General features: G+C 44.3%; 1 protein-coding gene across 2 annotated transcripts in view; it reads left to right on the top strand.

Moving 5' to 3' along the window:
• Nucleotides 1–16939, top strand: part of SH3BP4 (SH3 domain binding protein 4) — a 92860-nt gene that overhangs the window by 52718 nt on the left and 23203 nt on the right. For both annotated transcript variants that reach the window (XM_040440577.1, XM_040440578.1), the window contains one exon: nucleotides 14503–16862. In XM_040440577.1, the coding sequence (XP_040296511.1) occupies nucleotides 14503–16862 (2360 nt within the window). The remainder of the gene's footprint in view (nucleotides 1–14502; nucleotides 16863–16939) is intronic.

Genomic DNA, 16939 nt, shown 5'->3' on the forward strand with positions numbered 1-16939 from the left:
CCAGACTTCTTCTCACGCTCTAGGGCCCCTAAAATGCCAGGGCAGTATAAATACCCCACAAGTGACCCCATTTTGGAAAGAAGACACCCCAAGGTATTCAGTGAGGGCATGGCGAGTTTTTTTTTTTTTTTTTTGGCACAAGTTAGTGGAAATTTTTTTGTTTTCTCTGTCTTCCTTTCCGCTAACTTGTGACAAAAAGTTCAATATTTCATGGACTCAATATGCCCCTCAACGAATACCTTGGGGTGTCTACTTTCCGAAATGGGGTCATTTGTGGGGTGTGTTTACTGTTCTGGCATTTTGGGCGGGGCTAAATTGTGAGCAACCCTGTAAAGCCTAAAGGTACTCGTTGGACTTTCGGCCCCTTTACGCACCTAGGCTGCAAAAAAGTGTCACACATGTGGTATCGCCATACTCAGGAGAAGTAGGGCAATGTGTTTTGGGGTGTCTTTTTACATATACCCATGCTGGGTGAGAGAAATATCTCTGTAAATTGACAACTTTGTATAATTTATTTTTTTTAAAGTTGTCATTTACAGAGATATTTCTCACACAAAGTATGGGTATATGTAAAAATACACCCCAAAACACATTGCCCTACTTCTCCTGAGTACGGTGATACCACATGTGTGACACTTTTTTGCAGCCTAGGTGCGCAAAGGGGCCCAAATTCCAATGAGAATCTTTACGATTTCACAGGGCATTTTTTACGCATTTATATTCCAAACTACTTCTCACGCTTTAGGTCCCCTAAAATGCCAGGGCAGTATAAATACCCCACAAGTGACCCCATTTTGGAAAGAAGACACCCCAAGGTATTCCTTGAGGGGCATGGCGAGTTCCTAGAATATTTATTTTTTTGGCACAAGTTAGCGGAAAATGATTATTTTATTTTTATTTTTTTTCTCTTACAAAGTCTCATATTCCACTAACTTGTGACAAAAAATAAAAACTTCCAAGAACTCTCTATGCCCATCACGAAATACCTTGGGGTGTCTTCTTTCCAAAATGGTGTCACTTGTGGGGTATTTATACTGCCCTGGCATTTTAGGGGACCTAAAGCGTGAGAAGAAGTCTGGAATATAAATGTCTAAAAAAATTAACGCATTTGGATTCCATGAGGGGTATGGTGAGTTCATGTGAGATTTAGTGGAATATGAGACTTTGTAAGAAAAAATAAATAAAATAAAATCAATTTCCACTAACTTGTGCCAAAAAATAAAAAATCTTCTATGAACTCGCCATGCCCTTCAAAAGTGATCTTTATAGCGCCGCAGCGATTTTACTGTGTTTTTTGCAGTGTCACTGCGGTGGGGCGGACTGAACGCAAGTGTGCGCACAAGATCAGGCCTGATCGGGCGAACACTGCGTTTTTTGTAGAGCCTATAGAACATGTCCTATTCTTGTCCGCAATTGCAAAAAAGAAAAGGCATTTTCTATATAGTTCTGGCAATGTGCGGATCCGCAAAATGCTGAAAGCACATTGCCAGTGTCCGTGTTTTGCGGATCCATGGATCGGATCCGCAAAACACATACGGACGTCTGAATGGAGCCTGACAGGGGGGTGATCAGGGAGTCTATATGGGGTAATAAGGGGTTAATGAGTGACGGGGGGGGGGGGTGGGTGTGGAGTGTTGTGTAGTGGTGTTTGGTGCTACTTTACAGAGCTGCCTGTTTCCTCTGGTGGTCGATCCAAGCAAAAGGGACCTCCAGAGGACTAGGTAGCAGGTATATTAGACGCTGTTATCAAAACAGCGTCTAATATACCTTTTTGGGGTTAAAAAAAAATCGCATCTACAGCCTGCCAGCGAACGATCGCCGCTGGCAGGCTGCAGATCCGCTCGTTGACCTTCGGTTCCTGTGTGCGCGCGTTCACAGGAAATCTCTCCTCTCGCGAGATGACGCGCCTGCGCGTCCAGGAGGAATAACAGGGCTGCCGCCAGGACGCAGTCCTGCGTACGGCGGTCCTGGGGTGGTTAAAGAGCAAACTCGACGTGTCTGCTTACAGAAAAACAATGTCCAAGCTCTATTCACAAACGTCTACCAGCCTAGTCAAGGATGTAATGTAGTTTTCTTCTAGATTTTAATTTCCCACAACCAGTTATAAGCTACTTTCCTCATAAAATGGATTGTTTTAAAAAAAAAAAAAAGAATATGATAGCAAAAATGCCCTAGAAACAATTTCCAGATTTACAAAATTTGTTAGGGATGATGCTTTTTTAACTTGACCACTTCCAGACCGTCTATAGGCTATAAACGTCCTATGGGCGGTTGTTTTATCTCTAAATGGACATTCTAAAACGTCAGAGGTGGCAGCTGCACGCTAATCGTGCAGCTGCCGAGCGGGGGGGGCCCGCTGACAGTTACAGCAGGGCAACCCAGAGGGAAGGCAGGGACAATTCCCAGGTGTCCTTGCCTTCTAGATCGCTGTATACACTGTATATCAGGAACCAGTGGTCATGTGACGGCCGGGAGAGTGCAGGAGCTGTCGGGTCATCCACAGACCTCGATCAGCACTGTATTCTGCTATACAGCCTCTCTGGGCGATGTATTTCCCTTGTAACTGGGGCGACTATGTAAGCCCCAGTTACAGGAGTAATTAATAGTGAAGAAAAAAAAAGGGAAGTTAAATGTCCCTCAGAGGTCTTGTATGAACTTATGGGGGACGCAAAGTGTAAAATAAAAAAAAATTGTGTTTTATGAAGAAGAGAAAAATGTAAAAAAATAAAATCCCCCAATTTTAAGTAATAAAAACTGTCAAAAAAAGCAATTTTTGTCACCTTACATCACAAAAAGTGCAACACCAAGTGATCAAAAAGGTGTATGTCCCACAAAATGGTAACAATAAAACTGTCGCCTCATCCTGTAAAAAAATGAGCCTATACATAAGAAAAATGGTCAAAAAATAAAAACTATAGCTGTCAGAACATGGAGACATAAAAAAATCTTTTTGGTTACAAAAATGCTATTGTGTTTAAGTGAAATAAATAAAAAGTATACTCAATAGGTATCGCAGTGTCCGTAACAACCAGCTCTTTAAAAATATCAATGACCTAACCCCTAACACCGTAAAAATAAAAACAGTGCCAAAAAAGCCTCTTTTTTTTTTTTTTGTCGCCTAACATCACATAAAGTGCAACACCAAGCCCCACAAAAATAGTACCAATCAAACCGTCACCTCAGCCCGCAAAAAATTAGACCCTAACTAAGACAATTGGTCCAAAAATAAAAAAGCTATGGCACTCAGACTATGGAGACACTAAAACAATATTTTTCTTTTTGTTTCAAAACTGCTATTGTGTAAAACTTAAATAAATAATAAAAAGTATACATATTAGGTATTGCCACGTCCGTAAGGATCTGCCCTATAAATATATAGGTGAACGCTGTAAAAATAAATAAAAACTGTGCTAAAACCAATTTTCTGGTCACCTTGCCCCATAAAGTGTAATAATGAATGATCAAAAAATCATATGTACCCAAAAATGGTACCAATAAAAAAAAACAACTCTTCCTGCAAAAAACTAGCCCCTGCACAAGACTATTGGCAGAAAAATAAAAAATAAAATGGAGACACAAAAACATGTTTTTTTTCAAAAATGCTTTATTACGGTATGTAAAACTGAAACAAAGAAAGTAGACTTATTTGATATAATTGCGTCTAACAACCTGCTCTATAAAAATGGCACATGATTTACCCTGTCAAATGAATGTTGTAAAAAAATAAACCGTGCCAAAACAGACACTTTTTGGTTACCTTGCCTCACATAAAATGTAATATAGAGCAATTAAAAATCATATGTACCCCAAAATAGTACCAATACATCTGGCACCTTCTCCCCTAGTTTCCAAAATGCGGTCAATTTTTGAGAGTTTCTACTGTAAGGGTGCATCAGGGGGGGCTTCAAATGGGACATCGCATCTAAAAACCAGTTAAGCAAAATCTGCCTTCCAAAAACCATATGGTGCTGCTTTTCTTCTGCGCCCTGCCGTGTGCCCTTACATCAGTTCATGACCACATGTGGGGTGTTTATGTAAACTGCAGAATCAAGGTAATAAATATTACGTTTTGTTTAGCTGTTAACCCTCGATGTGTTAAAGAAAAAAATTGATTAAAATGGAAAGTCTGCCAAAAAAAGCGAAATTTGGAAATTTCTTCATTTTTCCTTTTAATTCTTGTGGAACACCTAAAGGGTTAACAAAGCTTGTAAAATCAGTTTTGAGTAACTTGAGGGGTTTATTTTCTACAATGGGGTATCCACGATGTAAGCCCCACAAAGTGACTTCAGACCTGAACTGGTCCTTAAAAAGTAGGTTTTGGAAATTTTCTTAAACATTTTAAGAATTCCTTAAAATTAAATGGCATTTACAAAATGATGCCAACATAAAGTAGGCATATGGGGAATATTAAGTAATAGTTTGAGGTATCACTTGGTTTTAAAAGCGGAGAGATTAAAATTTTAGAAAACTGAATTTTTCATTCACTTTTTGACTTTTTTGTTATAAATAAAGGTAAAACACATTGACTCAAATTTACCATTAACATGAAGTACAATCTCTGGCTTGGATAAGTAAAAGCGTTCCAAAGTTATTACCACATAAAGTGACACATGTCAGCTCACTTAAAGTAAGCACGCGGCCATGTAGGGGAGTTCAACGAAACATAAGTACAGTACACCTTTCTTGTGAAAATCCGGTCCACTAATCATGAGAGATGCTAATTTTTATTTTAATGCAAATAAAGTTTTTACAACTATAGGAGATCTTGAAACAAGTAATTGTTTATGTCCACCATAAGGCCTCATGCACACGGCTGTTGCCAGCTGCGGCCTGTATTGTGGCCCGCAGCGGGTCTGCAATATGTGGGCACCGGATTCACTTGAATAGGTCCGCAATCCGGAAGGTGCGGTTTGGAACAGAGGCACGGAAGCACTGAAACTTCAAGTTAAATGGGTCTGGATCCGTCGCGGCAGCCGCACGGATAGTGCCCATGCATTGGGGACCCCAAATGGTGGTCTCCAATGCACAGAACGGCCGTGTGCATGAGGCCTAAAGCTGTGGAGCTGTATTGGTAAGTCCCCCACTGTTTTTACATTCATCACCTTTCCTGAGCAGTCACTGACTATTTCAATGGCTGATGAACTCGAGATCTATTTCCATCATCTCTCAGTAGCTGATCCATTTATAGTTTGATCCTGAAGAATATTTTGCCTTCAAAATACGTGTACATTTTTGTGTAACTGTTCCCACTTGTAGTAGAATGTTATCACATTGTCATATCTTTCTGGTATTTACCAAATTTTAACTGATGCATTCTTTGCAAAATTTCGTCCTGTTATGACTTATCTTTATAGTAAACTCTACAGAGATTACAGTAAACATCATTCACAAAGTGTTTGAGCCCTAGGCCATGTGACATCCTGTTGATCGGTCACATGGCCTAGGCGCAACTCAGCCCTATTGAAGTGAATGGGGTGGAACTGCGATACCAAGCACAGCCGTTATACAATGTACAGCGCTGTGCTTGGTGAGCTGGGAGAAGGTTGCAGTGCTTTTGCAAGTGATGGTACCTTCTCAAACAGCTGATCATTGGGGGTCCCAGTTGTCAGACCCCCACCTATCAGATACTGATGATCTACTGTATCTAGAGCATAGGTCATCAGTATAAAAGTCTCCGAAAACCCCTTTAAAGCGTACAGAGAATTTTTTCTATTTTGGTTTTTAATATTTTCAAATGTTATTTCAGGTCGACATAATAAAAAAAAGTACATACAGTATGATGTGATAAGTAGTACTTTACACCATCGTTTACAGCAAGCCTTTGGTAAAAGTCCCAACATAGACAATTAGAGTAGTATATAGGAGCTATTACGTCAACCTTCCGACATCAGTTGGGTTTTTAGAAGGGGGAGGGGAAGGGGAAAGGATGAGTTATGGGGGGGATTAGTAGTACAGAAACCATAACTTGACTCCTTGCCAACGGCAAGGTGAATATAACATAACAGTAGATTTGTTTTTAATAATATATCACTCGCCGTCTAGCAGCTTGTAGAATCCCCAAAAATTTTAGTATTATAGAAAATGGAATAGAAGCAGTAAACGTTGTACTGCCTTAGACTCATGGCCGGTACAAGGCAGGGGCCGAAGGAGCGGGTGCCCTGGGCGCTACCATTTGCGGACAGGAGGGGGGCGCAGGTGAAGTGCTGTGCCCCCCCATCTAAAATGCCCCCCCAAGTGAGCCGCCGCCGCCGGGCACAGGGAGATGAGCGCTTCCATTGCGCTCATCTCCTTAGTAATCTGCCTGTGCCAGCGGAGGTGCAGGGGAGGGAGAGGCGTGTCCCTTCCCCTTCCTCTGATAGGCTGCAGGCACTAGGCCGGCAGCCTATCAGAGGCCGGCGAAGGCGGGGCGATGACGTCATCGCACCGCCCGAGCCTTACAGCGCGGGACACAGGAAGAGTCTGCATCGCATCGCTGACACTGAGGTAAGTATAAGTGTTTTTTTCTGTTGTTTTTTTTTTTTACAATAGTGTTACTGGCATTGGGGGGGGGGGGGGCTTATTACAATGGGGGGGGGCTTTTTACAATGAGGGGGGCTTATTACAGTGGGGGGACTTATTACAATGGGGGGGCTTATTACAATGGGGGGGCTTATTACAATGGGGGGGGCTTATTACAATGGGGGGGGCTTATTACAATGGGGGGGCTTATTACAATGGGGGGGCTTATTACAATGGAGGGGGCTTATTACAATGGGGGGGGGGGGTTATTACAATGGGGGGGCTTATTACAATGAGGGGGGCTTATTACAATGAGGGGGGCTTATTACAATGAGGGGGGCTTATTACAGTGGGGGGACTTATTACAATGGGGGGACTTATTACAATGGGGGGGGCTTATTACAATGGGGGGGCTTATTACAATGGGGGGGCTTATTACAATGAGGGGGCTTATTACAATGGGGGGGCTTATTACAATGGGGGGGCTTATTACAATGGGGGGATTATTACAATGAGGGGGCTTATTACAATGGAGGGGGCTTATTACAATGGAGGGGGCTTATTACAATGGGGGGGGGGTTATTACAATGGGGGGGCTTATTACAATGAGGGGGGCTTATTACAATGAGGGGGGCTTATTACAATGGGGGGCTTATTACAATGAGGGGGGCTTATTACAATGGGGGGGCTTATTACAATGGGGGGGCTTATTACTGGCACATGATGATGGGGGGGCTTAATACTGGCACATGATGATGGGGGGACTTAATACTGGCACGTAATGGGGGGCTTATTACAGGCACGTAATGGGGGGGCTTATTACTGGCACGTAATGGGGGGGCTTATTACTGGCACGTAATGGGGGGGCCTATTACTGGCACGTGATGGGGGGCTTATTACTGGCACGTAATGGGGGGGCTTATTACTGGCACGTAATGGGGGGGCCTATTACTGGCACGTGATGGGGGGCTTATTACTGGCACGTAATGGGGGGGCCTATTACTGGCACGTGATGGGGGGCTTATTACTGGCACGTGATGGGGGGCTTGTTACTGGCACATTGGGGGGGGCTCTTGTTACTGGCAGTGGCACGTTATTGAGGGCACTTATTACTGGCACATTATTGGTGGGCACTATAGGGGCATCTACTGAGGCCACAAAGAAGGGGTGTTTTATATGGGGGGCTCTGTACAGTAGCATTTTATACTGGGACACATTATGGTGGGTACTATGGAGAAGGGGAGAGAGGAGTACTATGGAGTCATCTACGGGGGGCACTAAGAAGGGGTATTTTATACTTGCAAATTATGAGGGACACTGAGGGCATCTACTGGGGCACGATATATGGGGCATTTTATACTGGTACATTATGGGGGGCACTAGCAGGAAGGGGGGAGAGGAGCACTATGGAGCCATTTACTGGGGCACTATATAGGGGTATTTTATACTGGCACATTATGGGGGACATTAGCTCAACTGGGGGCATTACAAAGGGGTATGTTTTGCACATTATAAAGAGAATTCTTTCTACTGGGGGGCATTATGGTGGGTTTTATTACTCCCCCATGGTATGACCCCCTAGTAGCAGCACCAGCCTCTCCCTGCTCTGCTATCCCTCTGCCCCTTCTCCAAATCCTTATTATGAAATCTTTCTCATTAGGATAAAACACAACATCAGCTCCGCCGAGCCCCCGGCCAAAGTGTTGAAGTGGCGTCCGAGATCCCCAAGGGCCAAGCCAAGTAACTGTAAGTGTTCATGTGAAATATGCTTTTTTTTATATATGTACACTCCTGTGAGAGGCGGGGAGGGAGATCTGTGGATGACACTGTTATAGGCAGGGAGATCTGTGGATGACACTGTTATAGGGAGGGAGATCTGTGGATGACACTGTTATGGAGGGGGAAATGGGGATGACACTGTCATGGGGTGGATCTGGGGATGACACATATAGCATAAGATGCTATATACGGTATGTGGCATCCACAGATCCCCCCCCATGGCAGTGTCATCCACAGATCCCCCTCTCTATAAAAGTGTCATCCACAGACAGCTGGACTTTTCTTCCCTGTTGCGGTTTTAGGTATTGGGTAAAGTATTGTAGCATTTCTAAGCGTACTTGTGTAAATGTATCATTGTTATAGCTGCCCCCCCTACTTTTGTCCTGGCCCCCAGTGTGCCCCCCCCAAAATTTGAAAGCTAGAGACGCCACTGCGCCTACACCGTCCACACCAGCCATGTCAGCGCTGCTCCTTCTCTCCCCCTATGAATTTTGTGCCGACTGCGCTCCTGGCTCGGGCTCCCTTTCCTCCTCTGCGTTTCCTCGCCCCCCCCCCCCCCCATGGAGGATTCATTTGGTTGATACCACCGGCGTGCGCCGTGTGACGTCACGCGGCTCACGCCGGAGGCGAGGTGTGAGGTGAGAGAGGGAGGACTCGCGCAGCCTACAGGGAGCTGTGTCGGCGCGTGAAGAACAAGCCACGAGGAGCCTGCCTTCACTAGCTGCTACTCACACACAGACTGTAAAAAGTAAGAAAATAATGTAATACAAATAACAAACTAATTTTTTTATTAAAAAAATTATGGTCATCTCAGTCCAATCCCCCCCCCCCCCCCCCGGGGGGGGGGGGGATTGGACTGAGATGATCATAATTTTTTTAATAAAAAAAAGCAGTTTAAAGAAATGATTTTGTGTTATTTTAAGCTTGCCTTTTCTGTAAAAAAAAAAAAAACATTAATTGCAGCTTCACTGTGCCATCACATGCAGCCACTCTGTGCCCACCAACCGTAGCCACTGTGCCATCAATTGTCGCCACTATGCCCATCATGCAGCCACTGTGCCAACACACTCAGCCACTGTGCCAACACACTCAGCCACTGTGCCAACACACTCAGCCACTGTGCCAACACACTCAGCCACTGTGCCAACACACTCAGCCACTGTGCCAACAATTGTCGCCCCTGTGCCATCACATGCAGCCCCTGTGCCATCACATGCAGCCCCAGTGCCATCACATGCAGCCCCAGTGCCATCACATGCAGCCCCAGTGCCATCACATGCAGCCCCAGTGCCATCACATGCAGCCCCAGTGCCATCACATGCAGCCCCAGTGCCATCACATGCAGCCCCAGTGCCATCACATGCAGCCCCAGTGCCATCACATGCAGCCACTGTGCCATCACACACAGCCACTGTGCCAACACACGCAGCCACTGTGCCACTCGTCAATTTTCGCCACTTTGCCCATCAAACGCAGCCACTGTGCCAATCAAACGCAGCCACTGTACCCATCAAACGCAGCCACTGTACCCATCAAACGCAGCCACTGTACCCATCAAACGCAGCCACTGTACCCATCAAACGCAGCCACTGTACCCATTAAACGCAGCCACTGTACCCATTAAACGCAGCCACTGTACCCATTAAACGCAGCCACTGTACCCATTAAACGCAGCCACTGTACCCATTAAACGCAGCCACTGTACCCATTAAACGCAGCCACTGTACCCATTAAACGCAGCCACTGTACCCATCAAACGCAGCCACTGTACCCATTAAACGCAGCCACTGTACCCATTAAACGCAGCCACTGTACCCATTAAACGCAGCCACTGTACCCATTAAACGCAGCCACTGTACCCATTAAACGCAGCCACTGTACCCATTAAACGCAGCCACTGTACCCATTAAACGCAGCCACTGTACCCATTAAACGCAGCCACTGTACCCATTAAACGCAGCCACTGTACCCATTAAACGCAGCCACTGTACCCATTAAACGCAGCCACTGTACCCATTAAACGCAGCCACTGTACCCATTAAACGCAGCCACTGTACCCATTAAACGCAGCCACTGTACCCATTAAACGCAGCCACTGTACCCATTAAACGCAGCCACTGTACCCATTAAACGCAGCCACTGTACCCATTAAACGCAGCCACTGTACCCATTAAACGCAGCCACTGTACCCATTAAACGCAGCCACTGTACCCATTAAACGCAGCCACTGTACCCATTAAACGCAGCCACTGTACCCATTAAACGCAGCCACTGTACCCATTAAACGCAGCCACTGTACCCATTAAACGCAGCCACTGTACCCATTAAACGCAGCCACTGTACCCATTAAACGCAGCCACTGTACCCATTAAACGCAGCCACTGTACCCATTAAACGCAGCCACTGTACCCATTAAACGCAGCCACTGTACCCATTAAACGCAGCCACTGTACCCATTAAACGCAGCCACTGTACCCATTAAACGCAGCCACTGTACCCATTAAACGCAGCCACTGTACCCATTAAACGCAGCCACTGTACCCATTAAACGCAGCCACTGTACCCATTAAACGCAGCCACTGTACCCATTAAACGCAGCCACTCTGCCCCTCAAACACAGCCACTGTGCCCATCAATTGTTGCCAGTTTGCCCCACTGTGCCCATCAATTGCCGCCAGCGTGCTGCCAGTTTGCCTGATCAATTGCCACCAGTATGCCGGGGGGGGGGGGGGGCGCAGTTTGCCATCTTCACCCTGGGCACCAAATGGCCTTGTCCCAGCCCTGCTTAGACTGAAGAGATACCTGGCTTGCAGCCTCTCACTAAACCTTTCCACCTTACAGTAGCACATAGTTTGTTGCAAATTGGTACTACAGATCTGCAACCATTCACTGCGAACCACGTGCACCTACAACATGGAAACCCAGCCCTCAGGAGTTTTCATGGAAGGATGAAAGATCAGCAGAGGCCCAATGTCTTGGATCAAAACTGATTACACAATGAGGCCAAGAGTAGGGTGTCAGTTTTTCTGGAGAAGCCTCTTTAACCCTTTCGTGACCAAGGGTCATTGATGCCCTAATGTCCAGGTCAAAATTTACAAATCTGACATGCGTCACTTTATGTGGTAATAGCTTTGGAACACTTTTACTTATCCAAACCATTCTGAGATTGTTTTCTCGTGACATATTGTACTTCATGATAGTCATATATTTGAGTCAATATATTTCACCTTTATTTATGAAAAAATCCAAAATGTACCCAAAATTTTGAAAAATTCACAATTTTACAAATTTCAATTTCTCTGCTTCTAAAACAGAAAGTCATATCTAATAAAATATTTATTACTTAACATTTCCCATATGTCTACTTTATGTTGGCATCATTTTGGAAATGTCATTTTATTTTTTTAGGACGTTAGAAGGCTTAGAAGTTTAGAAGCAATTCTTAAAATTTTTAAGAAAATTTCCAAAACCCACTTTATAAGGACCAGTTCAGGTCTGAAGTCACTTTGTGGGGCCTACATAGTGGATACCCCCATAAATGACCCCATTGCAAAAACTACACCCCTCAAGTTACTCAAAACTGATTTTACAAACTTTTTTAACCCTTTAGGTGTTCCACAAGAATTAAAGGAAAATGGAGATGAAATTTCTAAATTTCACATTTTTGGCAGATTTTCCATTTTATTGCATTTTTTTATTTAACACATTGAGGGTTAACAGCCAAACAAAACTCAATATTTATTACCCTGATTCCGCGGTTTACAGAAACACCCCACATGTGGTCGTAAACTGCTGTACGGGCACACGGCAGGGCGCAGAAGGAAAGGAATGCCATACGGTTTTTGGAAGGCAGATTTTGCTGGATTGGTTTTCTGAACGCCATATGTTTTATTTTTCTGCCGATCGTCTTGTGCAAGGCCTCGTTTTTTGCAGAAAGTGTTGAGGTTTTAATTGGTACCATTTTTGGGTACATAGGATTTTTTGATCATTCATTATTACACTTTATATGGCAAGGTGACCAAAAAATTGGCTGTTTTGGAACAGCTTTCATTTATTTATTTTTACAGCGTTCATCTGAGGAGTTAGGTCATGTGATAGTTTTATAGAGAAGATGGTTACGGACGTGGCAATACCTAATATGTATACTTTTTCTTATTTATTTAAGTTTTACACAATAATAGCATTTCTGAAACCAAAAAAATTATGTTTTAGTGTCTCCATAGTCTGAGAGCCATAGCTTTTATATTTTTTGGGCGATTGTCTTAAATAGGGTATCATGTTTTGCGGGATGAGGTGACGGTTTAATTGGTACTATTTTGGGGGTCATAAGCCTTTTTTATCGCTTGCTGTTGCACTATTTGTGATGTAAGGTGACAAAAATAGCTTTTTTTGGCACAGTTTTTTTTATTTTTTTTTAATAGTGTTTATCGGACTGGGTCTATCATGTGATATATTTATAGAGACGGTCGTTACGGACGCGGTGACACCTAATTTGTGTATTTTATTTTTTTTATAGGAAAAGGCAATTTCTTTTTTTAATTTACATTTTTATTTATTTATTTTTCATTTTTATTATTTTCACTTTCCTTTTTTATCAAGTCCCTCTTGGATCATGAAGATCCAATGGGGCTGATGGCTGTACTATACTTTGCAATGCTCTTGCATTGCAAAGTATAATACTATTAGATGCCCTGTAGGTGGCAGCACCAGATGCCTTTGCCATGGCAACCGGACGCCTTTGCAAAGCGTCCGGTTGCCATGGCAACCATCAGGCGCTGCTATCAGCGCTGCAGCCCCAATGGTTCAGAGAGGGAGCTCCCTCCCTCTATTAACCCCATGGATGCTGCAACCGCAGCATCTATGGGGTTACAGCAGAGTGTCAGCATAGAGCTGACACTCGCTGCTGATGGCGGCGGCTCAGGAATGGAGCCGCCGCCATCACACACAGCGGGGGCACAGGATCGGGGGCAGCGCTGGAATGGGGGGGGGGGGGGGGGTATTGGGGTACGGCGGCTAACCTTGAGGGTGAGGGAGGCTGGGGCAGGAGGGGCGGGGAGACAGCATGGGGCGGACCGCATCAGGGAGGGACTACATAAATATGGACGGGGAAACTACTTCATCAGGGGCAGGCGCGCACAGGGGGGTGTTGGAGGAGCACAGATCGGGGGGCACAGGAAAGGGGCACAGATTGGGGGCCACAGAGACACTACCTGATTTCAGGCTGTGATCTGCAGAGCGCAGATCAGAGCCTGAAACCGGCATTTTTTCCACTGCCGCGATCTGATTGGTTAGTCTGCACAGACTAACCAATCGGATCGATTGTCGGCAAGGGGCCACTCTGATTGGTCCCTTGCCGGCATTACTGAACTGTATGCTGTCCGTGACAGCAGCAGTGCGGGGGCAGAAGCTTTAATCCAAGCGCTTTGCAGCGCTTGGATTAAAGAACTGTCTTGACGTTTATAGACGTGATAGCTGCACGGGGCATGTGCAGCTATCACGTATATATACAGATTGCAGTCGGGAAAGGGTTAATGTAGTCATAAAGGTGATTTTTTTTTATTTTTTAGCTGTGCTTTAGGAACCTAAAATACCACTACTGATGATATCCAAGGGAATAAGAGTTGATGATTAAAGGGCAACTGTCTTATTTTTTTGCTAATTTATAAGAGCTAGGCATGTATACCTGAGTTAGTCTGTCAATGATTGTCAAAAGATCTGTAATTGCCTTAATTAGCTTTCATTAATGTCCTCTGTCCCTTTTAACTGCTCCCTTAAAAGACCGTTACTAGGGCTTGTCTGTCTCCCAACTTAATGTAAACAGAAGACTGAGAGACGGTCCTTCACACTGCATGCCTGCATTAATCTTCAGAGTGAGGAGGCGTTTCTCTCAGTAATCCAATCTGATTGGTCGGCAGGGAGCTGCTGGCTACTACTGTATGGGAAGTGAGGGAAAACCGTTTTGGCCTCAGAACTGGCAGAGGAGCCATCTTGAGAAGGTCATCATATTGTAAATGTTTAAACAGCTGTAACTAAGGGAAAATTCAAAGAAAACCGTGGGATGTGAAGAAGCTAAAGAATGCTTTATGCATAATGCTGCTGCAGCAGTAACACATGCTAAAATTGTTTGTTTTCATAAAAATAAAAGTTACCCTTTAAGATAGAAAGTGCCTATTCACACTTCCACCTTTTTGTTTTATTGATCCATTTTTCTTTCTTCTCTTCCAGTGCTGTCACCAAGCTCTTTGCGTATAGACAGTCCTACATCCCTCGATAATGTAAAGGAGGTGGTTGCTATTAAGGATTATTGTCCCAGTAACTTTACCACCTTGAAATTTTCTAAAGGAGAACATCTGTACGTGTTGGACACTTCTGGGGGTGACTGGTGGTATGCGCACAATACAACAGAAATGGGTTACATACCATCTGCTTATGTTCAACCTGTCAACTATCGGGACTCTTGTCTTAGTGACAGTGGTATGATAGATGGATTGATGGAAAGCATTGATGAAGGTGTTAAAGAGCTGGATCTCTTAGGTGACTGGACTGATATCCTCAATCAGAAAGCTGTCAAAACGAATAACAACAACCCCTTCTTGCGGCCAACTGTTTCAAACCCCTTTCTGAATGGTCCAGTGAATGTTCCGCAGAAGATAGCCGCGGATTCTGGAAATTCAGTTGATTTACTGATGTTTGATCCATTAGCACCATCTTCTGCTAGCTCTACAGAAACCAGCACTGATGTGTTCTTGGAATTTTTACCACGTGCCAATCAAATAGATGTAATGGAAGAGACAGCCCCTGTAAAAAGGGACAACCCATTTTTCCGGAGCAAGCGTTCCTACAGCCTCTCCGAGCTGTCCATTCTCCAGGCAAAGTCTGATAATCCAGCCACGGGCAGCTTTTTTGCTGGTCTCAAGTCCCCAGCTCCTGAGCAGTTCCAGAGCAGAGAAGATTTCAGAACTGCATGGCTCAATCACCGCAAGCTGGCCCGGTCCTGCCATGATCTGGACTTGTTGGGCCAGAATCCTGGCTGGGGTCAGACTCAGCCTGTGGAAACTAGCATTGTCTGCAGGCTGGACAGCTCTGGGGGTGCCGTGCAGCTGCCGGATACAAACATTAGTATTCATGTCCCAGAAGGACATGTAGCCACTGATGAGACGCAGCAGATCTCACTCAAAGCCTTGCTTGATCCTCCACTGGAACTCAACAATGATAGGTGCTCAACAGTAAGCCCTGTGCTGGAAATCAAACTTAGTAATATGGAGGTGCAGACCTTTCTGACATTAGAGGTAAAAGTCTCTGTACAGCTAAAATGTAATATACTTGCTCCAAACAACATTGGCATAAAGTGCTTGCGGAGTGATGCAAAAGAAGGTCCTTACAATTTATTGCCACATTCTTATACATATGGGGACACCATTCAAGTAAAGTTGGAAAACTTAGAACCAATTATGTATGTTGTGATGGTTGTTCAAGCCCAGACCATGGTACCCCCTTCTACTGTGTGGGAATATGTTAACAAGAAGGTAACTGTTGGAGTATATGGTCCCAAACATGTTCATCCTACATTTAAAGCTGTACTTGCTATATTTGGTCATGATTGTGCCCCTAAGACCCTTTTGGTCAATGAGGTAGGCCAGCAATCCCATGGAGTTGCACCCGTAACCTTACAGCTGTGGGGGAAACAACAGTTTATTCTTCCCAAACCTCAAGATCTGAAACTTTGTCTTTACTCCAACATGACACATTATAGAGTGGAAGATGGTGACCAGGGCAAAATTGTAAGAGGGTTTCAACTTAAACTAGGCAAAGTCAGCCGGATCATTTTTCCAATTAATTGCCATGACCCTGAACAGCTTTCCGACTTCACTCTTAGGGTGCAGGTTAGAGATGAAGTGGGTAATGTCTTATCACAGTACTGTGTACAAACGCCAAGGCCACCTCCAAAAACTGGTCTGAAATCCACAGGACCAAGAAGATTTCTTAAGAAAAAAGAAATTGGAAAAATAGTTCTGTCCCCTCTAGCTGTTACATGTAAGTATCCTACATTCCAGGAACTGCCAATAACCAACCTAAAATATGGCAAACTACTAAAAACTGTTGTGCGACAAAGTAAAAACCCATATCTACTGGAGTACAAGAAGGGAGATGTGATAGCACTTCTGAATGAAGAGAAGATTAGACTGAAGGGACAGTTATGGACTAAAGAGTGGTACATTGGTTATTACCAGGGCAAGATAGGACTGATTCATGCTAAGAATGTGCTCGTTGTAGGAAAAGCAAGACCAAATCTTTTCTCGGGGACGGAATTGACTACAAGCACCCTTTTAGAGCAAATCCTGCGACCTTGCAAGTTTTTAACCTATATCTATGCCTCAGTTCGTACCCAGTTAATGGAGAACATTGGCAGCTGGAGATCCTTTGCTGATGCCCTTGGTTATGGAAATCTACCCCTTTCTTACTTCTGTCGTGTGGAATTGGAGAATGAGACTGAAAGAGTGGCATCTGTATTGGAGAAACTGAAGGAGGAATGCAACAACAATGAGGGCAAGGAAAGGAAGTCATTCCAAAAGGAGCTGATTTCGGTAAGACTAAGTTCTGAATGACAATACCTTGGTTGACCTGTTTTTTATTTATTTTTTTCCCTTTTTAGAGGTGCAGG

The sequence above is a fragment of the Bufo bufo genome, chromosome 7 (assembly GCF_905171765.1).
Source record: "Bufo bufo chromosome 7, aBufBuf1.1, whole genome shotgun sequence".
NCBI lineage: Eukaryota > Metazoa > Chordata > Amphibia > Anura > Bufonidae > Bufo > Bufo bufo.